Raw genomic sequence first — 26,904 nt, 5'->3', positions numbered from 1 at the left:
CACATGGAGGGTTTCTAGTCCTTCTCTGTAACAGTAATGTCAGGTTTTCAACCATCTGGGTAAAATCCTGGTCTACAGATTTCAACAGGATCAAAATCCCTGCTCTTATCTTTATCTCATGGTTCCCTGCTTTTTCTGTCGTACCTGGTCATGCCTCCTTATATTTCTTTGGCATTTCTGCCAAGCAAACAGTTTTTAAAGCCTCAACTTGCATATTTTTTCCTTTGTAAAGGCAGAGGAGCTCTTTGGGCAGAAGCTAGGTGTATAACACTGGCACTTTATTTAAGCAGTAGGAGTTGGTAGGAGCCCATCCTGGAGGAATATCTGTGAAAGCACAGCAAAGGCCATAATTGTAGTGTACGTCAAGTTTCTGAACACAAGTGGCATTTTCATATATGTTCCCTAGGATCTTCCCAGATGCTGGCAGATGTGGGCCTGGTATTTCTGTGGATGTAGTCGGGGCAAACCTTACTGCTGCTGGAGAAAACACAAGAGCATCCAGCTGAGACAGTCCTGACAGAAAGTATTCATTCTAAAACATTGTTCCCTGGCTTTTCTCATGGAAAGAGACAATATGGTCTCTATTTCTTTATTTATGTTACTCTTTCCCAATTTCATTTATGTTACTTGGTAGCTGTAACAGAGCTCTAGATAGCATTTCAACATGCAGATGTCAGGAAGAGTTCATACAAGACAAAATAAGTATGGCTGACAAGATTTAAAACTTCTCAAACTAAGAAGAGTCATCACCTAAATTGTCTCAAAAATATTCTATCACCGTGCTTCAAGGATCAACCTAATCACCCATAGAGATCATAAAGGAAATTGCCTGGAGGAAGAAACGATCATATTATAATGTCTTTGTTTTTGTATGCTGCACTTTTGGTTTTCCAAGAACTGTGTGCAGGGAGCACACTGACTTTGTTCTCAGAATTCCTTGTGTGCAAGACATACATGCATGCTAAGGACTTTCAGGAGGCATTTTTTATTGTTTTGCCTTGCTTTTCTCAGTTTAAAGCAAGGACCTGATTCTGTGAACCAGTGGCAAGATATGATTTATGGGGAAACAAGTTACCTCTTAACCGCTTGCTTTGCTTGTAGCTATTGAAAATGTGAAACTTAAAGCATCAAGAGTAAAGTATGATGTCGTCTGTCCTGCATTTCTTGCTCAGCATCGTAAATATGATGCTTGTGTCTACCTCTGTAAACCTTCTATCTTCTGTGCGTGGTTAACTTGTTACCATGCTACAGAGGATACCTCTATAAGCATTTGCAAGCTCAAGGAACAAATGTGTTGATCTAAAAGTTGATCTAAAAGAGTGTGACAGGAGTTGTATGTGTTTGTACCTAGAGAACAAAAACATGCCTTTCCTAGCTCTGTATTTTTTTTCCCATTCTCCTATAAAGGAATTGTTGGCAGGATGAAGTGCTGCATGGCTCTGTGGTCTTTGAGGCATGTGGCATCCTTGTTCCTCTTTAACAATACTCTTTCAAATAAATATGCCACCTATTGGCTCAGCCAGTGGGATTTCTCACACGTACACATGCAAAACATAGTTCAAAGACTTATTTGTCATGTAAGTTTTTAGTACTATTTCCCCTCATTGTAACTTTTTGGCAATTAAGGCGACTGATTTATACGATAGCAGTTCAAACTATTGTCTTGAGAATCAGACGGATGTGACGTTCACTCTTTATCTTTCCTTTCAGGTGAACAAGAGTTCCTGGCTTGTAGAAAAACAAGAAATTTCAGATCAAATTCTTTCCAGTCTTGTCCGCTGAAACATTGGAACAATGGTGTTGTAGGCTGAAGCTGGCAACTGGAGAAGCTTCTTTTTTCATGTGCAACTGGAATCTCACACAGAAGAAGGTATGTTCATTTCTGTTTAAACTGGTCATAAAATTGTACATGGTTATATGCTGGCAGATATTACTGACTGCATTCTCATTTGTTGGTGAGACCTGCTGTATTAGAATTGGGGAAAACTTGAAATGGACAGTTTAGGACAGAAAGGGAGATGGGAAGGGGAGAGAAAAGAGGATTTATATATATATATATAATATATATTTAATGTTTGCCTGCTTTTTAAAATTAAGGAGTTAACAAACAAAAGCAGTATCAAATTCAGTCACAGTAATGCAGTGCACTTACTAAAAATATACCAGTAAGTGTGTAATCTGAGAATAATGCCTATTGTTTTCTTTATTATTATTTTGTAGTCACATTCCCATGCTGTTACCACTTTTTAGCTCTCTTGCAGGATTAGTAGCCTTATGTCAGAAAGGCATCAGCAGCATTATGTTAGACTCACTTTTTTAATAGATTTTTCTTTTCCTTTCTTTTGTAAATAAGGCAAATTCAGCTTTCATTTATATAGCTATGCACTGGACCTATGCTACAGACATCAAAAAGAAGCAGAATTTGGCTCTGTGAAATGTATTCAGGTCTCTAATTGGAGGGTTCTTTTAGGTAAAGGTGTGTCTGATCTCCTGTAATTAATATATTGAAGTATGGTATATTCAGGACTCCCTAACAGTTTATATGCTCACTGAAATTAGCCTGCCTATATAGAGCTCCCTGTAGCTTTCATTCATTAACTGCTAACCTCTCACCACAGAATGCATCCGTAGTTCACCATCTGCATGACACTCATATCATGCTATCATTTTTAGAGGCCTGGCAGTACAGAAGGTAGTTTATAGACTGCAAAATGTTTGTGTTCTTTCCCTTCTTGGGCATTAGGGAAGGACGCAAATCTTACACCACAGAGGTGAATTGTAATACGGCCAAGTTGGATGATCCAATCTGAACAGTTTGCTTATTCATGTTGGGTTGTCTTATAAATAACACTGTATATTGAAGGATTTTGTATGTGCAATGTATTGACTTGAATATATTGGAATATGTGTGTATGCTGGGTTGCATTTCCTGCAGAGGTAGCCTATATTTGCCTGCAATGAGAAGTGAAAATGGGAACAAAGAATATCTTATCTCCTAAAATACCTGCTTTTAAGAGGCATGGCTGTGTTGCTGTGAAAGTCCATGTGAATAACAGCTTTCTGAAATGTAGTAGAACGTCAAAAATAACTAAAATATAACTAAAAAAAAAAAAAGATAGAAAATGGTGAGTTGCTGTGAAACAGAATAAAAACTGCAAATTAAGAATGTTCTAGTCTCTGTCTTTTGATTTTAACAGATGTTCCTCTACACAGAGCTGCTAACAAAGCTACTGCTGGCCACTGTAATATCAGGTAGGAAAGCACATTTATTTCCAAATGCCTAGGAGCTATAACATATTTTCATTATTTCTTCTGTAAGAATTTTTTTTCTCTTCACCTGTCTAATCCTGAAGTCCTGGTTCAGTGCTGGAGACATTGCTAAGGTTACTTGTTTTGGCTCTTTTCCTTGCAACACGCATTGTGTTGAAATCACAAGGACTCGTTGAAGTCAGGCTTGACTGAACAAACTGTGGAGCTTCTGTCTTGCCCTATTGATTTTAACAGGATTCAGGCAGGCACAAATGTATGAATGTGTGGCACTCCTTAAAGGGTCAGGACTGAAATTAGTCATGCAAGCATTAGGTCAGTAGAAATAAAGAGAAAAATCCATTTCGCTCATGTATATAATAAAAAAATCCATGCTTGATCCTACTGACTATCCTGTCAGATATAGAGTCTGCCTAGAAGCTAGAGCTAAAGTTCTAGAACATGTGATGGTCAGTGGTGAGAAATTCCAGGAGATAAATTCCTGAACTTCAGAATGATTGTTTTATGTTGCAAATTACATTATTTTTTGATATTCAGGATCATCAGCTTCTTTGTCTCAGGAGTCACCAGCTTCCCGTTGCAGCCTTTTTGGGAATGATCACATCAAAACTTTTGATGATTCCTTCTACAGTTTTGCTGGGGACTGCAGTTACCTCCTTGCTGGGGACTGTCAGAAGCACTCCTTCACACTCTTAGGTGAGTTTGAGCAAGACATCAGGAAGTAACAAATGCAAAATGCTGTAGATACATGGCATTGCCCCATGCTGGGTTCTGTCACTGAAAAGAAAAGACAGATAGTGTTGCCAGAGAGGATGGACCACTACATAACAGGATCTTAAATTTTCTCTTGAAGCTAGGATTACTTCTGAGGAAATTCTGCCCCTTTGGCTTCTGTTATCCCTTGATAATAAAGCTTATGCATAACTCAGCTGCCAAGGAATGAAAAATTTCTTACTGGTTCTTCTAAGAGGGAAAGTGACCCCTTTTTTAATTTCAAATTTGATAGGAGATTGTGACTGCTAAAGCTGAGTACAAGAATAGGAGCCATACAACTCTGTTAAAACTAATTTTACCTGTATACTAAAACCCGTCATTAAGAAAAATCCTGTCCTGCAGGATGAAAAGCCCTTGAATCAGCATGTGCCCCTGAAGCATTAGTCTGAGGGACAGGTGACACATGGTATGAGAACCGAAACTATATGTTACTGTCATGCCAAGTCCTTTGGGTAGATATTCTTATATTCACTAAGAACTGTTCTGTATTAATCATAGTTCAAGCAGACTTTTTGCTGACTGTAAGTAGGCTGAAGTAAATTGATCCCATCCCTCTGAAAAGGAATCGTATGTACTGATTTAAATAAATCAGTTTCTTCCCCAGCTTAAGCAATTCAGTACAATTTTTGTACTGAGGAAAAACCCATTGGCATATTTGAAGTGTGAATTGATTGCAGTATTTTGTGTGTTCAATTAATTAAAATTAATTAATTTTAAAAAAGAGCTGAGGCTTTATGATTATATTAGACACATAAGCATGGCATAATCTATTTTTGATTTCAGTCTCAGTATGCATATATGGGTTTGTTTTGTTTTTGGATACCTGGTTGTGAAGTGCAATCTGCATTACTGAGTAAAGTGTCTGGGCAGAGCTGGGTATCTCGGAATAGGAGATCCAGAATATGTGGCACATTGAGCAAAGAGCTGCTGCAAAGTCCTGGAAAAAAACTAGACAATGCACAAAAACAGAGAAGGGACTATGTCTGAACCCCCCCACTCTCTTCTCTTCGAGAGCTCAAGGCAGTTGTCTCTATCTCCATATGCTCCTTCTTTTGACAGATTAAGAATGTGTTTTTCTGCAAAATCTCCTCCCACCTTAATGCCCCCATCCTTTGGATAACCAGTACTGGTGTCCACTCCTTAAAGAGCAGCTGAAATGGTTAGAGGGCATATCAGGAACTAAGATATCCAGGCTCAGTTCTTCCCTCAGTTCAACTGATTCAACGCCCTTCTTTTGCCACTAAGGTGTAGGTTGTTCTTGGAAGGAAACTAGGAAGGGAAAGAACAGGGAATAGGGCAGATTTTTAGGTATATCTCTTGTGGAAACTCTTCCAATATGCATTAAAGATTTCAGAATTCCTTGGCTAGAAACAGTAAATGGGAGAGTGTGACTCCACAGCCTAGTGCTAGGTCACATGCCTGGGAGTGGGCAATGCTGTCAATTATGTGATTAAATACATGGAAAGCTCTTGAAAATGTTAGGTGATATTTTACAAGTTGTTCTCTTGAGTAATTGAATGCCCCTGGTTTGTTCAGAACTAACAATATTTGCTTATGTCTCTTCAGGTAACTACCAGGATGGGGAAAAAACTGGTTTCTCTGTGTACCTTGGAGAATATTTCAACCTTCACTTCTCTTTAGAGGGAACTGTGACTCAGGAAGACAAAAGGTACTTACTGAAACAATGAGCTTTCCATCAGAAAAAGCAATGTGTTTTATGTGCTGTATTCTGAGAAATTCTTATTTTTCTTCACAGGGTTTCCATACCTTTTGCCTCCACTGGCATATTTGTAGAGAAGGAGGCAGGTTATTATAAAATATCCAGTGATGAGCATGGCTTTGTGGTGAAGACTGATATCAGTGGGAATATTCAGATACTCCTTCGAGAAAAATACTATAACAAGACCTGTGGGCTTTGTGGAAACTTTAATAAATTTGCTGAAGATGACTTCAGAACTCAGGAAGGTAAGAATAAGGCTAACTGCTAACTGATTATGTGTTGATGTATGCTCAGTATACCTTTCCTGGTGGGTGATTCAACAACAGCACAAAGATTTTGTTGATCTAGCAAAATGTTTCCGCAAAACATGTCAGGTACCTCATCTTGATGTCCTAAGAAGCTGCTGTGTGAATAAGCTCTTGGATCTTCCTTTCTTCTTAAAGGGAATTACTGCCATGTCTCATTCCTGAGCAAAACCCTGAACTCTGAATTTAGCACTTTTAGAAACCTTGAACCTTGAAATACAAAGACGAAACTGATAACTAAACAATGTACATATATAGGCAGGGGTGGGGAGGGGTTTGAAAATGCCCAGGAAAAAGGATATGACGAATACTGGTTGATTCAACTTCTACTTTTTCATGTGTTAGACAAATTGGAATAAGAATAAATAGTCTTACAAGAGCGGAATAAGAACTCCTGGATGTTGCAGCGGGCAGATTTGTACATGGATTTGGCAGGGGATTCAGCTATATAAAATGGTTACCTTTTAATGACATTTCCCTGCCAAAAAGGGCTGTTGGTTTGGAGGTGCACTTAATATCATGGCAACTCCAAGGAGAGAGGACTAGTGAGGGAGAGACAAGACTGCTTCTGCTGATCTCTACATCTTTATGCAGAGTCAGTCTGTATGGGTGAAGACTAAGAGTTTTGAAAAAGCCCTGAATATGACTTTGAGGAACAGATTGTGATTTGTGGTATTTCAGAGTGTTTTTTTAACTCTTAGGATTTACTTGAAAAGGAAATATATTAAATTAATCATGTAAAGTATTTATTAAAAATAAATAATATATAAAATGGAAGGGAGGACAAGGCAACTTGAAGGAGAGCCTACCACTGCGCCAGCAATGTGTCTTACTGACACTTGGGATTCATTAGCATAGGTTCAGTTTATGGAAAAAAATGATTTCATAGTATCTTGAAATGATTGATCAACCCCTCAGCAATATAAATAATATGAAGTAAACTCAGCTCACAGATTTGCTTATCAGGGCTTGGAGACCTTTATGTCTGAATGTGTTGACATCCAAATTTTACGCCTTTTTCTCGAGACAATAAACAGGAGTGATACTATTATAAACAGCAAGATCAGAAAAGGAGACCTTATTGCCAGGTACCTGGACTTAGAGTAAGAATGCAGAAAAGTCAAGCAATCAGTGTTCAGATATTTGAGATGGTGGAGTTCAGGATCCTACGAGGAGGAAGCAGGGCAATAAGTAGGATCGCAACCCTGGGCTTGAGGAGAGCAAACTTTGGCCTCTTCAGGGACCTTCTTGGAAGAATCCCATGGGTTAGGGCCCTAGAAGGAAGAGGCTGGTTAATATTCAAGGATCACCTCCTCCAAGCTCAAGAGCGGTGCATCTCAATGAACAGGAAGTTGAGCAAAGGGGACAGGAAGCGTGCATGGATGAACAAGGAGCTCCTGGCAAAGCTCAAACAGAAGAATGAAGTGCACAGAAGATGGAAGCAGGGACAGGCCACTTGGGAACAATGTAGGAATGTCATTCAAGTATGCAGGGATGCGACTAGGAAGGCCAAGGCCCATTTGGAGTTTAATCTGGTGAGGGATGTCAAGGACAACAAGAAGGGCTTTTTCAAATACATCAATAACAAAAGGAAGACTAGGGAGAATGTGGGCCCTTTGCTGAATGGGTCAGGGGCCCTGGTGACAAAGGATACAGAGAAGGCGGAGTTACTGAATGCCTTCTGTGCTTCAGTCTTTCCTGCTAAGACCAGCCCTCAGGAATGCCAGACCCTGGAGGCAAGAGAGAAAGTCTGGAGAGAGGAAGACTTTCCCTTGGTGGAGGAGGATCAGGTTAGAGATCGTTTAGGCAAACTTGACATCCACAAGTCCATGGACCCTGATGGGATGCACCCACGAGTGCTGAGGGAGCTGGCAGACATCATTGCTCAATCATCTTTGAAAGACCATGGGGAACAGGAGAGGTGCCTGAAGACTGGAAAAAAGCCAATGTCACCCCAGTCTTCAAAAAGGGCAAGAAGGAGGACCCAGGGAACTACAGGCCAGTCAGCCTCACCTCCATCCCTGGAAAGGTGATGGAGCAACTCATCCTGGATGCCATCTCCACGCATGTGGAGGAAAAGAAGGTGATCAGGAGTAGTCAGCATGGATTCACCAAGAGGGAATCATACTTAACCACTCAGATAGCCTTCTACGATGGGATGACTGGCTGGGTAGATGAGGGGAGAGCAGTGGATGTTGTCTACCTAGACTTCAGCAAGGCTTTCAACACTGTCTCCCATAACATCCTCATAGACAAGCTCAGGAAGCGTGGGCTAGATGAGTGGACAGTGAGGTGGATTGAGAACTGGCTGAATGGCAGAGCTCAGAGAGTTGTGATCAGCGGCACAGAGTCTAGTAGCTAGTGGTGTCCCCCAGGGGTCAGTCCTGGGTCCAGTCTTGTTCAACTTCTTCAACAATGACCTGGATGAAGGGACAGAGTGCACCCTCGGCAAGTTTGCTGATGAGACAAAACTGGGAGGAGTGGCTGATACGCCAGAGGGCTGTGCTGCCATTCAGAGAGACCTGGAGAGGCTGGAGAGTTGGGCAGAGAGGAACCTCCTGAAGTTCAACAAAGGCAAGTGCAGGGTCCTGCACCTAGGGAGGAATAACCCCATGCACCAGTACAGGCTGGGGGTTGACCTGCTGGAAAGCAGCCCTGCAGAGAATGACCTGGGGGTCCTGGTGGACAAGTTGACTATGAGGCAGCAATGTGCCCTTGTGGCCAAGAAGGCCAGTGGTATCCTGGGGTGCATTAGGAGGAGTGTTGCCAGCAGGTGGAGGGAGGTGATCCTCCCCCTCTACTCAGCCCTGGTGAGGCCCCATCTGGAGTACTGCGTCCAGTTCTGGGCTCCCCAGTACAAGAGAGATATGGAGCTACTGGAGCGAGTCCAATGGAAGGCTACTAAGATGATGAAGGGACTGGAACATCTCTTGTATGAGGAGATGCTGAGAGAGCTGGGCCTGTTCAGCCTGGAGAAGAGAATACTGAAGGGGGATCTTATTAATGTATACAAATATCTAAAGGGAGGGTGTCAAGAGGATGGGGCCAGACCTTTTTCAGTGATGCCCAGCGATAGGATGAGAGGCAACAGGCATAAACCGAATCACAGGAAGTTCCATCTGAATACGAGGAAAAAATTCTTTACTGTGAGGGTGACTGAGCTCTGGAATAGGTTACCCAGAGAGGTTGTGGAATCTCCTTCTCTGAAGATATTCAAAAGCTGTCTGGACACAAGTCTGGGTAACATGCTGTAGGTAACACTGCTTGAGCAGGGACATGCTTGGACTACATGATCTGCAGAGGTCCCTTCCAACCTTAACCATTCTGTGATTCTGTGAAATATAGAAGATTCCTTTCTGCTGCTCATGGCTAAATGTATTTCATGCTGTATTTGTTTAACATTCCTGAGAATGTATCTTCCCTCTGAAAACAGCAGTGCTTTCGCAAACACAGATTTCTGAATGTGTTGGAGTACGTGACAGGGTCACTTCTTGAAAGAGTTGAAAAATAATAGAGAGAAGGTGACAGAGAACATGTCACCTCTTCCTGTATGAGGAAGGCCCTGACGTCTGTAATTGGTATGGACATGTCAATCTGTACTTAGTATCTTGAAGAACAGAATCATATCTCAGCAGTTCTGCCATTATTTTACTCAGAGCCAAGAGACCTTTCATTTAAGCTGATCAAGAAGGAATTAGAATTAATTATGTTTGAATGTGTTGTATGAGAGAGGGATGTCACCACACCCACACGTTGTTTATCACCTTGGCAGCTCTGCTGGCAGGGTGGCTTATATGAGCTCTTCTTAACTTGTTCCAAATAAAATCAGCTTTTGGTTAATTCAGACCAGTTTTTAAACTTGCAGCTAACTTCTACGTGAGGGGCAGTGCAAGCAGCTGGGAGAGACAATACTCTTAAATGGCAGACCTAGACGGTCTGCTGGTAGACTGTGAAACAGTTTACCTTTTCTTTCCACTGCAGTTCTTATTTGCTCTCCTTTTTGCCTGATTAGATCTGAGAAGGTTGATAAAGGTCAACCCAACCCAGGATGTGAGCTTAGTTTTGTGACTTAGTGATCTGGCAGGACTAAAGGGTTACCTTAAGGTGGACTGCAGACTGAACACTTGCATTTGAAGCTTCTGTTGCTTCCTGCTAAAATGTGGGCATGTTTGACTATCAGACTGGCCCCTCAGTTCTAATCAATTAAATATATTTCTAGACTGGATTTGTATTTATAATAAGTACTTTTTTTTTGAATTCCAGAATAAAATGTATTGGAAGTAGAGTGCACAAAGAAAAAACTCAACAATCTAATGTTGCCAAGATTATGGGCTTTCATCTGGAAAACCCTGGGGAGCGCTGTGCAGATCTGTTGGGGGGGGGGGAGGGAGGGGACAGAGAGAGGGAGAACGTGAATGCTAGAGGTTAGGGATCAGGTGTTACGCTATAGCCAGTGAGTTTGTCAAACATCTGAGAAGTGTGTTTAAAACCTGTTTGACACAGCTTGTTTCTGAGAATATGAATTATGGTATGGAATTTTATTAATAATTTTCTACTTGTGTTGGGATGGTGGTGCATTAAGAGAGGAAGCACTGCATTTTTGAACGTTACAACTTACAGCAGGTAAATAAAGGTGGCACAAAGCAAAGGGTGCTTAAACTTAGTGAACAGTATATAATTGTTCTTTTTCCCTTGATATATTTTTAGTCTTGTTCTATAATCTGTAGAGCTGTATGCTATAGTTACAGTGCTCTTATGACTCCTCACTGTGGTTTTGTCTGGAGCTGAGAATTGATATGCCACTTAGAGGATAACACAGATCCCTCTGTATACTCTGTGATGCTCACTTATAGAGCTTCTGGAAGTCTAAGTGATGTGACCCAAGCTATGGCATCCTAGCAAATTAACATTTTACTGATAGGACCCAGCTCCTCCTGTTTTGAAGGTAATGGTCTTAGGTAGTAGCTGTTGAAGCTCCAAAGGAGAAAAAAAAAAAAAAAAAAAAAAGTGTCTCAAGATAATTAGTATTTCAGCACTAGGCAGGCGCATACTATGTTAGAAGATTTTTAGAAATTAGAAGATGGGGTATGGAGTTGCTTGCATTGACATAGTTAATTACTAAACCAGTTCATCCTCTAGAAAAGTGTTCTGTCAAAACGTGCAGAACATCCAGTCCTGCTTGTAAATGGTTGCTTGTCTATTAGGTACAGCAATAGAAGCAAACTAGCTGCCTCTTGAGAGTTTCTTTCAGGGCGCAATATTGTTCTCTAGTTGTAAACATAACTAAAATATCAAAAGAAAGTTCTCGGAAGCTTTCCAATTTTTTTTCTTCCAGATCCTAATGAAATAGTTAATTTCTCTTCTGCTTTTTCCTGCCAGTTGAGTTCTGGTGCTTTATAGTGATCCTGTGTATGCTTCCAGGCCTTGCTAATTGAACAGGCTCCACTTTCTGACATGACCACACACTTGTAACCAGTTGCCAGCCTTTGGTCATATCAGAAACATGAAGCTACGTCCTTTCTTGGTGCTCAGATATCTGTTTGGCAGCCCTCAGCCCACTGCATTTGAGTGTCTCATGATCACTGTCAGCATTTTACAATTAGGGATTCCAAGCACAGGCTAGAACAAATGACTTTCATAATATAATAGGGGAAATTTGACACAAAGCAGACAATCTGATCTGAAGTCTCCTCAGGGCATGCACATATGAGCAAATGGCTAAAAGAACATAAACTTGCTGCATATTAGTGGCTTCAAGTGCATACTCTTACCTTGCAGTAAATGTAAGAGGGTCCAAAGAGAGGGTCCAGCACAAGCTCGTGTAGTTTATAAGTGTGCCTGTACCCTCAGTCTTTGGCTGGTAGTCTTATCTTTGAGTTGTCTTACAGTGATATTTGTTGTATTATGGGCTTGGATATCTGGTTCGTGATTAAAGTTTGTTTGTGCAAAGCAACTTATTCAAGTCAAACACAAGTATAATAATCCATCATTTTAGTATTTGTTCATGTAACACACTTAGTGTTACAAAAAAACCCCAAATGAATCCAGAATCCCATTATGCTTTTTTTGGCACCAACAGAAAGCATTTTTCTGGGAATCTGTCTCCAAATTATAAATACATTAATGATAAAACAACACCTGTGGCTACTTTTTGGATAAAGGCTTGGTATTCTGAGCCTGCTCTATCTAAATCTGCAATTGTCAAGCAACATATTCTAGCCTTTTAAGCTGCTGAAGCACAGAATTTATGATGCCACTGGAGAGTGTCTGTTTCTCTCTGCTTAACTTATACAGTATCAGTGAAAGAAAAATGTAGTGTTTCAGATAATGTTTTCTTTCCATAAGCAGTATAAGTGCATATGAATGAATATGCAGCTTTCCTTTGTGCAATACTTTTTATCAGAAGCTTTTAAAGCATGTTCCAAACTCACAGTGATGGCGGTGCAGATAATATATACTACTTTTAGTGACTACACAAATAAAGAGAAGTTTTGAGTCATTCAGAAATCAAAATTTTGGGGGCATTTTTAGGATTAGGAGTAATTTGATTTTAGGCAAGTTGAAAGCTTTTGTTTTGGCTAAATAAATAATCTCATTTCTTTCTTGCATTTTAATTTAACAGCAAAGGGGATGGATTCACAAGGGAATCTAGCTGTGACTGATTTGCAATCAGAACAGATGAAGAGGGCTTGCCTTGTACCAGGGTTTATTATATGGCATTCATCTGACATACTAGAAACTTGCATTCATAACACACTCTGCTTTATGCAGAGTTTCAGTTCAAGCTGAGACCTTTTTGTTCGGAGAAGAGTACCTTAATCACTGGGCTGTAGAGTTTTGGAGATGACCCTTTTACTCTCTTCTGTTGAAACTATTCCAGTTCATATTCCTGATTAATTATTCATTGAACCAGAGAGGGCAGGGAAGACTTTATAGCCCATGACTTCAATATATCATATCATTAATTCGGTCCAAACTGTTAAGCACATTTTGGTCAAGTTTGTGAATAGTTTTGCTTGTCTGGAACCTTGATTTTTCAGTAAATAACCAACTAGTGAAAGTTTACGCACCTTAACTCACAGTATTGTAGTGTCTTGCACAAATTTTTGCACGTTTTACAGATGAGTTACCAGAGCAATGGAGAATTTAAGTGACTGGCCTATGGCCAGATGGAAAATCTGTGGGAGGTTCAGGAAGAGAGCATAGGGCTCCTGCCTCCCACTCTTGTGCCTTAAGTGCGAGACTCTTGTTATTACCATGTTGCTTTGTGTGAAGATCAGTTGCAAAGTAAGTGAGCAGCAAACCAGTTTCAGATTTTAAGAGGAACTAGTGATTTTGAGTACCACCTATCTTAGAGAGCCCTGATTTTCTGGAGAGAGTGAACATCATCTGTCTGAATATCAGATGAGTAAAAGTAGCTATTCTGACTTAGGAAAAAAAAAAAGGAAGGAGAAGAAGAAAAGAAAAAGGAAAAAAGTCTTGCCAAAACATTTCAGTGTGTTTTCTTCAAAATGGACAAAGTCATAGTCATAGTCCAATAAACAACATCTGTGATGAGACTCCCAAAGTCCTTGTTGCTACTGTGCTAGCTGGCGAGTGCCCTTCTCCTAAGGGAAGTTATTGGGGCTATCAAAGGGGTGGGAATTTTCTGGGAAGTGCAAAGAAGGTGAGATTTGGTTTGTCCTTTAACAGCTACATTCTCAACCCATCTAGTATCTGAAAAGCAGACTGCACACTAACAAACTGCTTGGGAATCTCAATTATTGAGCAGCAAGTTCTTGTGCTTATATCAGCCCTTATTATGGTGCATGCCAGGCACTGGTCTTTTAAGCACTCGTTTTGGATCGAGCTTTGTTTTCATTGCATTTTGTGACAGCATCTTTTTTCAATGCACTTTTGTCAAGACTTAGACCAAACAAGTGCTTTAGAAAAATCCCACCAAGGCTGTGTGGAGGGTTCTGGACACAGAGCTCTAATGAGGTCTTATTTCACCCCTAGATAGGAAGTGTTTTTACAGAGACTTGACTACTTAAAGAAAGAAGAAAAACTAAACATAAAAGGAACAAAAGCAAAACAAAACTCTGCTATGAGGCTGCCTCAGTGAAGAGACTGTGCATCATAATGCTCAGGGGAGGGATTGGGAAAGAGGCAGGGGGTAGAGGAGAGACAGACATCTGAAACGTTGATATATCAGATAGTGGGGCAGGAATTGATCAAGGTTCAGGACAGGCTGAAATCCAATTTAGAGCATCTCATTAACTAGGGGAAAGACTACTCAGCTAAGCCAAAAGACCTTTTAAAAAAGAATTAAATCACACACCATCAAAAAGTGAAAGGAGCTCTCCACACAGAAGAAGATAATTATGTTACATGGTTGTAAATGTAGTATCAGAGAAGGAAGCTGCCCTATGCCTGAATGTGCCATTAATAGTTATCACCTGCATGCTTAAGTAATTCCATGGGTTTTTTTGGCTGTTTTCGTTGTATTTTCCCTTATGCCATCTTTCCCTTCCTACTTCCTCATATGCATTAGCAAAATGCAATTTAAGTTTCAGGTGAAACTGAGCCCCAGTTGCAGAAGCCAGTTCTTTTCTCTGCCTGCAGCATTCAGAACATTCCAGAGATAATTCTCCCTCTCCTCTTCTTTTTTTTTTTTTTTCAATTTTGTTAAGCCTCATAACATAGCTGAAGTATTTAAGAATTACCACACTCCTTAAGATGGCATGTAAAGGGGAGCATGGTTTGAAGATTCCTCTCCAAAGTGACCCTCTGCAGAAATAACTTATCTCTGTGACCCATATTTTTTAAGCATCTCAGTGGCCCCAGAGCTGCTTTATAATGAGAGGTAGTTTCACATTAGAGCTCTTCTGACGGTCAGTGAAACTTCCATGTCCACCTGCTGCTCTAGGAAAAGTGGGTATATATTTTCCTCCACATCTGATCTATGGAAAAAATTATATGTGTCTGTGTAGATATATTTAGACCTTTTCCCTTCTTGTCTGTCATATGTTGCTTACTCAGTTAGATTGTAATTTTGGGGAGCAAGGCTACGCCACTGAATTCGGAAACCATCTTGTAGCTTCTCTCTAGGAGACTGGAGAACACTTCTTCAATGCAAGATCCTCTAAAGAGAGATCCTCTCTCAGGCTGGTGAGAAAACCAGGGTGCTTGTGGCTTAGTGGATAGCACAGTGGAATAATTCTGATAAGAAAATATCTGCATGTATTCATCTTTTCTGAAACACTGAGGGTGTTCTTAATTATTCATAGATGAAGTGTGGCCATTAAATGTCCGTGATCTCTTGTCTGCAGTTCTTTAGAGCTCAGAGGAGATGCATTTGAATGGCTGGGAAGCTTGCCTTTGAATTAAGAGGCCCATCACCACTCCGCTTTGTGAACTATGCTGAGCAGCTTTTAGGTCACATGAGCCGTTCTCCTATACCCCCATCTTCCTCTGCCTTCTTTTTACCTTTTCAGGAATATGGATCACCTCTTACTGTGTATTTGTAAAGTTGCTAATTCAATAGTAGCCTGATTTCAGTTGGTACTGTGAAAATACAGGTTCTACTGAGCCCGTATTATTGCAACTAATAAATAATGATATTAAGTAAAATACTGTGTATCTTCAGTGACAGTGTTGCTTGCTGTTAAGAGCAAAACTTCTGGGGAAAAGCAGGCAGGCAAACATGCATGAAATGTGTTGCAGTGCTAGCATTTTAAAGCTGAAATGACTCTCCAGTCCTTTATCTGTTGCCATAGGTTACTTAAGGCTAAAGCTGAAAAATCACACCAGAAAAATATATTGCTGATTGATCTCTCTTAATTTGTTATTATTCTATATTCATACTATTGCATGTTCAGGATACTTAGCTGGGGGAGAACCATGAACTACTGAGCAAACCCAAATCAACAAAGTATTGCTTGTCCCAAATAGCATATAGTTTGATTTAAGGGCCTGAGGACTTTGCAGGGAAGAACAACTGCCCTGGCAAGTTGTTGGTAAATTGCTTACTCTTATGTAGCAGACCGCTGATACACAGATAGGCACTGGTGACAAAAGAGTTTGAAGAGCAGGTTTCAAAAAACACCAAAGTTTTTGAAATAATTTATTTTTAAAGCACTTTACTTGAAAATATTAATCATAGAATACAGCAATGTATATAAATTTAATACAAATGCTGCATAAAAGAAATACCTAAGTTTAATTTTATCAGCACCATAGAAGAAAGGAATCTAACAGAGTGTGTGTGTGGGGGGGGGGGGGGGAATGGAAAAAAATAGGTAGCCATCCCTGCAATGTTAACAGTTGTCCTAACCTTCAAAGACTAAGTTGTGAAGAAATGAGGATCTCGGGGTACCTGCTGGTGGGAACATCAACATGAACTTGCATGCAGAGCCAGAGGAACACTGCTCCAGGGCACAGCTTGTCTCTTGTTATATAATTGTGAGTGTAAAACTGCATTATTACAAACACATAGGGATGTTTTTAATTTGTCACCTTGTTTCTAGTGAGATTAGATTTTGTCAGTACTCTGATCTTCAAAATCTGTGGTAATCTAGAGGGTTCAGTTCTCCTTGTTTTTTTTTTTTTTGTTGTTGGTTTTCCTGTGGTCAGTTCTGGCTGTGTAGATGGAAAATTCATTCCTTTAATCACCTTTCACCTGTCATCATTTCCTCTGAGTCTTCTGTTGACTTCTGTTGTGGGCCTAATTTATGCTATGTTTATGAATTCCTAATTTCTAGTGTACAAAAAAAATCTACAAAAGTCTGCTGGCATTTTTACAACCCTGTTAGTGTTCTCTGTGCATGTTTTGTGCTTATTCCTTAGATTAGGAATAACCTTTTTACTCAGCTTGTCCCATGTATTTCATGGGTTTGTACTTAGTGTACAGCACTTAGCTCAATGCAATTTTCATCAATGATTTTAGGTAGGTGCTTTTAGGTAGGTGCTTCTGAAGGCCTAATGAACACTGTTTGCTCAATCACTGAGAAGCAAAAATCCTAGAGAAATGTGTTCTTATCCAGTTCCTAGCTGGGAAATTCTCACATTTAAACAATTTCCTTTGCCTCACTAGAGAGACAGAAATTGGTATGGTGAACCTTAAGCATTCAAAAAATTTGGCCTCAAAATAATGAATTCTTAAAAAAAAAAAAAGAAGAAGAAGAAAGAAGGAAGGAAAGATGTATGTGTGTATATCAGAAAGGGACTCTAGAAATGTTCTGTGGAGGAGTCATTCTGGATTAGTCAGTTCGGATCACTGAGGGTAGCTTGCTATGCTCAATCAATTTGGAATAGAAATTCTTTTGATATTACAGTTTTGATTTTTAAAAGCATGAAAATCGCATGAATGCGGAATACCACATTCACAACAGCCAGTGTTGACCACTTGTTACTCAACCTCCTAAACAGCTCTGTCCTTCTCCTCTTTTTGGTTCACAGGGACCCTTGTGAGAAACAGTTATGATTTTGCAAATTCTTGGGCTTTGCACAGTGAAAATAAGCGATGCAAGAGAGTGCAGACTCCAAGCAACACATGCAACATTTCATCTGACATTGCAGAGAAGGTTGGTGCCCCAAAAGAGGATTCTGACTTCAGTCCTCCTCCACCTGAAGTCAGTTTGCCTGCCTTTGTGCAGAGGAACAAAAATGCTTCTTTAAATTCCTGTTGGTACCTGATGCGCTCCTTCCTCAATGAATGGTTAGGATGCAAGGCGATGAAGATATCCACTGCAGGATCCTGAGGCCCGTGAGAGCTATACTGTGCACCACTCTCACAACTGTGCTGAAAAGAAGCACTGCTAACTTAGAGAACCAGCACGTGACCTTCTTGTTTAGCCTGTCAAGAGATTAACCGTGAGCATGTCTGGGGCCATATTCAGATGGGTGCTGTCATGCAGCAGGGTCAGATGCACATGGAACGTGGAAGTGACACATCTGGAGCAGGTCTGTGCTGTATGTAGGCACACCCTGCTCTGTAAGCCGGCATGGGGCTGGAAACAGCATGCAGTTGTGGGTTCTTTTTTTTTTTCTTCTTTTTTTTCTTTTTTTTGCCATGCTGTTCCTGACCTGATAACTACGTGCACTTCCAACAGATTTTGGCTAGTGCTAGCTCAAGGTTTTCTACATTAGGCTGCCTGGTGCTGTAGAGATATGACCTCAGAAGTTGCATGTTATGACCAATGTCTTATCTGCATGCAGTGTTGAGAAAGGAACAGTTTATTCCCCAGGTGGCTAATGTAGTTTTTCTCTAGTACTTTACCCTCTCTGTCCGAATTCTTTTGAAAAACATAGTGCATATTCTTCCCTCTCCTGCCCCCCCCCCCCAGACAGATAAATGAATGAAAAAAACAGTTCTTTTTGGTGTAAAGTCTGAGTGGTTGCCAAAGCAGCTTTCAGTATTACTTGGGAAAGGTGTGTTTAAGTAGCGCCTATAGAATTAGCCGGTTAATTCCCTCTTTGGTTCTGCAAACAGAAAGCATCAGTTCTGAAGCCTCTCTTGGCATCAGTACTGCAAATAGTATTTGTGTATTTGCAGCAGTTTATGTTCCTGGGAGTCACCAGAGTGAGGAGATGCTTCTGGCAGGCATTTTTTGTCAGAGGAGATGTTCTCCATAGGTGTTGCAAAGGCTCAGTGCCACCAGGTTATTCTCCTTGCCAGGAGAAGGAGGGGGCTCCTCCAGTTGCACATACAGATAGTAGCTCCAATTTGTTGATGAAATGCAGAGCTGTTGCATCTCGGCCAAGTCTGTGATGTCCTTTGCTGCATCAATCTTCCTCTTTTCAGTTTCTGTAGGTAAAAACATGTTCCTTTTTCCCATTAGACACCAGGTAGACATGCACAGGTTCTCATCAGCTCTTGGGGAAAACAGCTTTGAGCATATACTGACTGCACATGGTATTACAGATTGTGATTGCCAAGGTAAATTGATCCTTAATCCATTTAGAGTTTGCATCTGCTCTCAGATGGTCAGTTTAAATCAGAATGATTCTATGGATGCCAGATGTAATTTATACCCAAATAACTGAGATCAGAAATTAGTTATGAGTACTTTGCTATACAGCTCCTGTATCAGCGATACTTTTTGAACTGAACTTGAATGATTTCTGAGGTGTAGTAGTACTTCCTGCAGCATATCTGCTCTGCAGCTACTTTGAATGTTGGTTTCCTAGTTATCCAGAGAAAGTAACTAAGATTTGGATAAGCTTTCAAACTTTGGCTATTTATATATCCACTGACCTTTTGAATGGGAATATTTGTATGGAACATGTTCTGAAATTCACTCAAACATGCTCTTAGCGCTGTAGCTACAGCTTTGCAGAGTCTGCAAAACTGACTGAGGAAATCTGGTAATAATGACAAGCTGGAGATCTTGGGTGTGTGCTTCTTTCTAGAGCTCAACCTGTATGTGCAGAGCATTTCTGTCAGGTTCTGGATTGATTAAAAACCTGACTTAAGTAATAGCACTTGGATCTCTTCAGCTGTGCCTGTGTGAAACCTGAAGGGCTGTGATTTGCATGACTAAATCAAAGTGTTTCAACAGGTTGTCTGTCTGACTGAGATATGTCCTGATGGACAGAACTGCATTTTAAACAACTCTAGAACAGAGCTGATTCTTGTGACCTCATTATGGCAGCTGAAATTTGATCTATTAAAACAAATAGCGTATTTTAGAAAATGTCAGCTTTGTATCTAAGGCCGGGCAGTGTCATGCAGGATGAAAAAGCAGATGAAATATTGTCTGAATAGTAGACTACAATTAATGTGAATTTTATATAGATTACGTTAAACATTGATGCTTTGTTGGATGAAGTTTGCTCTCGGGCAAAAAATTAGCTACATGAAATTCTCTCACATGAGTTTGCAAACTCACAGCATTTAACATTGGCTTAGTTTATTCAATGTGCAAGAATAAACACAGTGCTATTAATAGAAGTCCAGCCAAATGAGTGCTTGCTGAAGAATGTAGAGCTTTTTAATAGCTTGCTTTGTTTGCTCGCTTCAGCTTTAGGAATGTAAATTTCCCCCATCTTGCAGCCTCTCTCTGTGAGGCAGTCAGCTGTTAGGTAAGGAAAACAATAGTTTTGGTTCAGTATATTCCTCCTCCCCCATGCTCCCCACTCACTATAGATCTGGAGTTTTCTTTGCCCTTTCTTCCCCCGCTGTGACAGCTACCAGAACAGCTGCCCGAAGAGCATCCTTAAAGAGATGCCTTTTAATATCTTTGTAAAATGTATTGAAGGTAGAAATCCCTTTTAGTCTTCTCTAGAATGAAAACGGTTGCACTGATTTTAACAGACTTTGGAGGCAGTGAGCATAGTGTTCTGGGCAATTCGGGATTTCATTTTGCAAGTCTGCTTGAAAACTACACAAATATGGGCTAAAATGAGATGGAGTTTTTGACAGCACTGGGGCAAGGAGCTGATGATTTTGTGAGTACAGGAGAACACAAATCCTAATTCAGCTAGAGCTGCTGGTGGCGGAAGAGGAGGAATCCCAGCTGTGGGTCTGTGGTATGCCTCCTCTCCTTCCTAGTGTTTGTTCTTTTCTCCCCACCCACTGGGGAGAGAGGTGCACACCTCTTTTTTTCTTTGGAGCTTCGTGTCACTTCTTCCCGAGTAGACCAGTTCTGTAGATTCTGCATGACACCTCTTTAAATCACAGAAAATGTGGGCAATTTCACATCCTTGTATAAGGAAGAGCTCTTGTCTTGATTAATGCTGCCTTGTATCAGCCAAAGGTCTTGAACCTTCTCACATTCTTACCCTACTGTTGCTTTAGGCGACTCCCTGTTCTCCACCTCCAGTGCACATACACACTTGTATGTATTTTACTATTGCTCTGCCTGGAAATTTGATTTCTTTTTAGGTATATGTATACCCCTCCTGGCAGTGGCTCCAGTTTGCCATCTATATGGTGGTGCTACATGGTGCTACTTGGTCTTGTGATTGGAGAATATGTGTTCTTAGACATTGTCTTTATTTTTTAGATTTTACTTTGAATGGAAATGTTGTATGGAGGCCACAGTTCACTATATTCTTTCTTTCTTCTTTCTTATTAGGAAACTATAGCAATAGCATGTTAGATGTGAAAGTGATTGATATTCTAAGCTGAAATTAGAATTCAGCTTGTTTCTGCTCTTGTTGAAATTCTGGTCTTGCTGAAGTTGGTAAGAAATAGTGCTGTTGATATCCTATCAAGTACTTTACATATGCAATAAAGAAACAGCATTTATCCCAAAATCTGAAATCAAGGGGGAAAGGTTCACAACTTTTGGACCTTGATTTATAATGGTAGAGGTCCCAAGCAGGTCCGGCAAAGGCATGGGCATATAGTGCTATAAACATGGTGTACAGGTGAAAAAGGAAGCCCATGATGTCTGAAATCTCTTTCATGTACTCTTGAAGCATACAGGTTAGTTGTTGGTTGTTGTGATGTCTACTCAAAGGTACAGCCAGCATTTGATGTGCTAAGCACATTTGCTTTGGGTGATTTTTACTTGGCAAGATGAGAGGCTATTGTCATTCTCTCTTTGATGGGGAACCAAAAGAAGATAAACTCTGAAAAGCTAGACCCATTATGGCACCAAAGTATATTCTTCCTGAACAATCTGGAGAAATACTTCTATGTATCTGTATACCACAGGATTTAAATTCAGTGGAAAGAGAGAATCTCTCTGCCGCCTTCTTTTACTTTTTAGGTTATATCTCTTTAATGGCAATTGCTAAGGACTAGACAAATGCAGCTCATGCAGCAGCAGAATGCAATGCCACAGAAATTGGAGGAATGTATAAAATTCCACCTACAGTTCTGTGTGGTGGGAATGGGGAAGAAAGTCAGCAAGTTTGTGGTCACTAAAAGTTGCCAGTGCCAGGACACCACCAATCCATTTAAAGAAACACTCAAAATAGAACTCATATAGTAATAAAGGAAGTACTTTCAAGACCTTCACCTGTCTTTCAAATATTCCAGTCTACTCTGGTAGTTTTAATCTTGCAGACTACTGTATTCTAACTACTGTTTCAGCCTGAGGCTTTAATCCCTGGTTTTGCAAGCTATTCTTATTAGATGGCTCTTCTTTTTTGTGGAGCAGCTTCCAGGACTGTTACAATGTAAGCAAGAACACTACAGCAATGGATGAGACTGCCAGTCTCTGATGCTTTCCATGTACATGTACTGTTTCTTAGTTAAAGAATAAGGATCTCTATTAGTTCAGCCTGACCAGTAAGCTATAAGAAAAGAAAGGAGACAAAATAAAAATAATTCACAGAATCTTTTTAAGGTAGAAGGTACTGCTGGAGGTCTTCTAATCAACCCTCCTGCATGAAACTGGGCTATCGTAGCTCACATTGCTCAAGGCCTTGTCCAGTGACATTTGGAACTGCCAAGGATGGTGGTCCCACTGCCTCCCTGGCACCTGTTCCAGTGTTTAAAAAAAGTGCTTGTCCTCATGGGGAAAATTTGTTTTGCTTATATCTAATTGGAATTTCTACTGTTTCAGCTTAAGTCTATCATCACAACACACTGACAAGGTATGTCTGAAAAAGAAGAAAATTTTAGCTATGATTTCTTGTATAAATTCATTTGAAAATCTGAAGCAATCTGAATGGCAGCTAAACCTTTAGCTAGAGAAAATGTACTGTTTATTGATTTCTGACAGTCGGTTTCTTGATGATAATCAGCTAGAACTCAGTCTATTGTTACTGAACAAGAACAAGGCACTCTACAGGAAAAAAGGGTTTTAAATGTTTTTATTCATTGATTATGCTTAAAAATAAAAAGGCATTTACTGATTTATAATCAACATGTTAATAAAACATTGTTTCCTTTTACCAATACCTAGGATTTAGTAGACTATACAGACTCTATAGGAGTCTGAGTTCTACTGCAACATAACAGTTGAGGTCTATTACCTTTTAAACAAGGCTATTACCTTAATTAAGAAGGCTTATTAATAAGGTCCCTGGAAGGGCTAACTTGCATATAGTATTGTTCTGTTGCATTTCGTAATATCTGGATCAGGGCTTTGATTCCTGAGTTGCTCTACTCTTCATCCACTACATGGCTCTGAGTTCACTTTCTAGTGTATCAGTTTCACCTTGAAGCTTTGCTTTAATAGCTCTTTTGGCTGCTTCTGTTATTGCTTCCAGCCTTAGGGCATTTTTCAGCTTTCTCCTACTTCTATATAGTCTCAGAGCAGCATCAACCATTATTTATGCATTTCCTGCTCCTCTCCTAGTCTTTTTTCCAGCACTTTCAGCATGATGACTATATCTGGGCACCAGAATTATTTTAGGCTGGGGCTGACTTTTTGGAGGACTGTTGTGTTGAGCTTTCTGATCATGTTCAGTTAGCATTTTTTTTAAGTTCCCTGAGGCCTTTCTCAGCAGGATCAAGACTTCTTTGTGTATATAGTTCTTTCCTGGACACTTTAAGCCCTGACTATGCTCCCAATGGGCTGGACATTTCTGGTTGTTTTGTTTTTCCTCAGGTCAGACATCACTTTGCAAGAAGTTTTCTCTCAATTCAGACATGAACTAGCTTTAACTGATCACTTGGACAAAACAGCCTTCAGCAGATAGTCTTTTCTGCTCAGCAGTTTTTCTATACAGATATACTGTCTGACATTCAGAGATGACATCTGCTGAGCTCTGTGTTTTTCTGCTTCCTATGTTCCTATGTTTCTTCCCCAGAATAAATGAAAACAACTTTTTATTTTTTTATTTTTTCCTTAACACAGCAACTTCTGTGTGCTGTCATCTCAGGCACTTGTTAAGGTACTCTGAGGAATAACTTGTTATTCTGAACCAATCTTTACTTGAACAACCCCTCCCCCCAAATATTAATAACACCTAAAATATACAACATTATTTCAACTGCTTATATAAAACACTGATAAATAAGTAGTAGAAAGTTATGCTACAACTTTTTATGTTATAGTTGCATCAGAAAAAAAATCTTTCTGATTATCTAAGCTCACTATCATCCTTTGAAAAGGTTGCACTGAAAACCGCAAGCTTTATTGATGCAATATAAGAGATATATATATTATATCTGAGATATAATGTTAGCATTAGAGAAAGTCTGTTTGGGAACCTCCCTTAGGGAACTTAGCCATAAGCTAAGCTTTCCTTAGGTTACATTTCACATACAGCTAAGTCACAAAATAGCTTGCTGCCATCCAAAAGGAGAGATCTCAGTACTCTCCCCCTCATCTCAGCTGTGTACTCCTCTCCTTGTACTAGGTGTCACCAAGTTGATTTAATTCACTTGAGGAACAGGAAAAGATCACTTTTCTTCCCTGAATTATTTTTCCGCCATTTGCATGAGTTAAATTGACCTGTAGTGCATTGGATAAGCAAGCAAGAGCAACAGGAGCACACGGCAAGAAGTGGGAAAGGGTAGAATGGATGCACAGGGAACATATTTCCATGAGAGCAAATTGCAGGAGCACGTTGCAGTGCAGTGAAATCAGTTCATCTGGTTTCTTAGACTCTAGTCAGTGTTATTCTGAAACTTATTCTGATCCCTCTTTATCCAAAAGATGATTGGCCATTTTTTTCTTAATTAGATTAATCTTAAGTTCCTCACCCTGGCTGTGCATGTCTCTGGTACTCCAGACACCGGCTCTGGTTCCTGAGTGGGTAGTGAGCAGTTCTTTGCCTTTTCTGCATCTGGAGATTCATTGACATGTTTCTGTGTGAAACATTTCTTATATGACACTCTTTATTTTACATTAATCAGTATATTAACTTGCCTCTGTGGATGTATAGATATAGTGGATAAATGGATGTAGGTCACTGCTATTTCTGAGACCAACCATGATGATGTTTAACACTGGCAGCAGTCTGTTTGCAAAAGCTGATTTTTCTCCCTTCTTCCTAAGCCTATAGTTAACCAACACATTTTGATATATTTTTTTCTTTTCCCTTGGCACCACAATTGTCATGCAGGGCATTATGGAAACCTGCCAGCTACTAAGGACATCTTTGATTTTCTCCCGGTGCCACCATCGAGTTGATCCAGAGCCGTACATTGACCTCTGTGAAAAAGACATCTGTGCCTGTAGCCAGCACATGGACTGTCACTGCTCAGTGTTCCTTGATTACGCGAGAAGCTGTGCTCACGAAGGAGTTATTTTGGATGGGTGGCCTGAAGAGAGCTCCTGCAGTAAGTTGACAGGATTATTCCTAAGCTACCTGTCCTAAAAGGGATCCTGTCTGACTTGCAGATCTAAATGCTGCAGCTGAGAGCATCTTTTCTAGGGTGTTGATTCAGGCATGGAAGTTAAAATCTGAAGTGCTTATCACTTGCACTTATCTGAAGTGCCTTTGCTCACTTCCCTTTCAGGTCCCCATCACCCACCTCTTCTCTAGAAGTTGTTTTCCCTAGAGGAAGATTGTTTGAACCATAAATGAAGAAGATTTTGAGCTGCTACAGTTTTCCGCATAGTATATTAGGGGAACCTGAAGTCAGTGAAGACTTATTTAATACACAAAGTTATAAACTAGGATGTTCAGAAACTATTTGACATGTGGTTCAGATGTGTGGCTTTATTCAACATGTACTTGTAAGACAGCATCCTCGTGAAAGGCTCTCCTTGACTTGGTTTGGTAATGGCAATTTTTTCATCCTTTATTGGCTTGAAAACTTGGAATTGAGAAGTTGCCTTTATTAGCCAAATTTTGCCTAGGTTAGAGGTCCTTATCACACCTCTGCTAAGATTTCGCAACATGGAAGTGCTTAGGTTGACTGGAATGGATTGTCTTTATATAGAGGAAAGGCCATGTTTGCACTCAACATGCGGGAGTCCATATACACACGTGCTTCCGCTGGACAACCCTAGTTAATTATAGAAATACACAAACGAACAAAAAAATAAGTACATCTTCTAATATCCTCCTGAATCCCATGTTGTACAAGAAGGACAATTTTCTCAGCATGTTTACATCAATGATTTCATGGGGTGACTTTGACTGATTTGCACTGACATCGCTTGCAAGCCAAGTTTCTTCTCTAGTAAAGTGACTTTGCTGATGGCCACCACTGAAGAAAAAAGTGCCTTCAGATTATAGTTAGGACAGGAAAATATTGCAAACCACCTGTTCAAGAGAATGTACAACAAAGAAAAGTCTTATTTCTAGAAGCAGTTTGTTTCCCTGACATTGGAGCCCAAAGGCATTAAATAAAATCTTGTCTCTTTGCTCATGGTGCAAGCCAGAGAACCCAGTTTTGCTAAAGTTGTCCATAAATACAAAACAATAGCCGTGAGTGAAGTAAACCCCTCTCTGTTCCCATGACTCTTTGAGCTCATTTCAAATTCCTGACTTTACAAACCAAATTTTTTCCAAGGATTAAAAAAAAGAGAAAGGTACTATTCATGCCTGCTGCCATAGTGGGTGCTTAGCTTTCCGTCACTGAGTATCTGTACTAGTGTGCTCTTTCAGGAGGTGATGATAATGATCCTGGAGGCACGAAAGGCTGCTGCGTTGACACGATGCTGATGTTGGGCACACTGCATGCTAGAGTGAGCCAGTGCCCGAGCCCTAGGACCGCAGAGGGCAATACTGCTGCCTTTATTACCCACCCACATTCCTTACTAGATGGTTTGCTGCAAAGGGCAGACTCTAATCTTCTCTTCCCACTCCATGTCCACGCAGTCCTGTGGGATGTGTCTGTGCATCAAAATGAAGGAATGGCTGTAGTGTGTGTTTGCGTAACAGCCTGGCATAGAAAATGTGAAAGATACCGCAGCATGGAGGTTATCCTGTGCCAGTAATTGTGTGGAAGAAGATGGGATTTCAGAGTCTTAGCCATCTCCCAGTTCTCCCTGGAAACAT

The 26,904-nt window shown here is 40.3% G+C and overlaps 1 protein-coding gene across 1 annotated transcript in view; it reads left to right on the top strand.

The window, feature by feature from the left end:
• Window positions 1-1,791: 1,791 nt before the first annotated feature.
• The window catches only part of VWF (von Willebrand factor), a 148,623-nt gene continuing 123,510 nt past the window's right edge, over window positions 1,792-26,904 (top strand). The window contains exons 1-7 of the mRNA XM_013947606.2: window positions 1,792-1,870; window positions 3,198-3,252; window positions 3,805-3,963; window positions 5,608-5,710; window positions 5,798-6,006; window positions 17,506-17,630; window positions 25,018-25,234. Coding sequence (XP_013803060.1) covers window positions 1,841-1,870; window positions 3,198-3,252; window positions 3,805-3,963; window positions 5,608-5,710; window positions 5,798-6,006; window positions 17,506-17,630; window positions 25,018-25,234 — 898 coding nt within the window. The 5' untranslated portion in view covers window positions 1,792-1,840. The remainder of the gene's footprint in view (window positions 1,871-3,197; window positions 3,253-3,804; window positions 3,964-5,607; window positions 5,711-5,797; window positions 6,007-17,505; window positions 17,631-25,017; window positions 25,235-26,904) is intronic.

The sequence above is a fragment of the Apteryx mantelli genome, chromosome 1, assembly GCF_036417845.1.
Source record: "Apteryx mantelli isolate bAptMan1 chromosome 1, bAptMan1.hap1, whole genome shotgun sequence".
Lineage (NCBI taxonomy): Eukaryota > Metazoa > Chordata > Aves > Apterygiformes > Apterygidae > Apteryx > Apteryx mantelli.
Note: the sequence above shows the minus strand (reverse complement) of the source record. Positions and strands in the feature narration are given on the sequence as shown.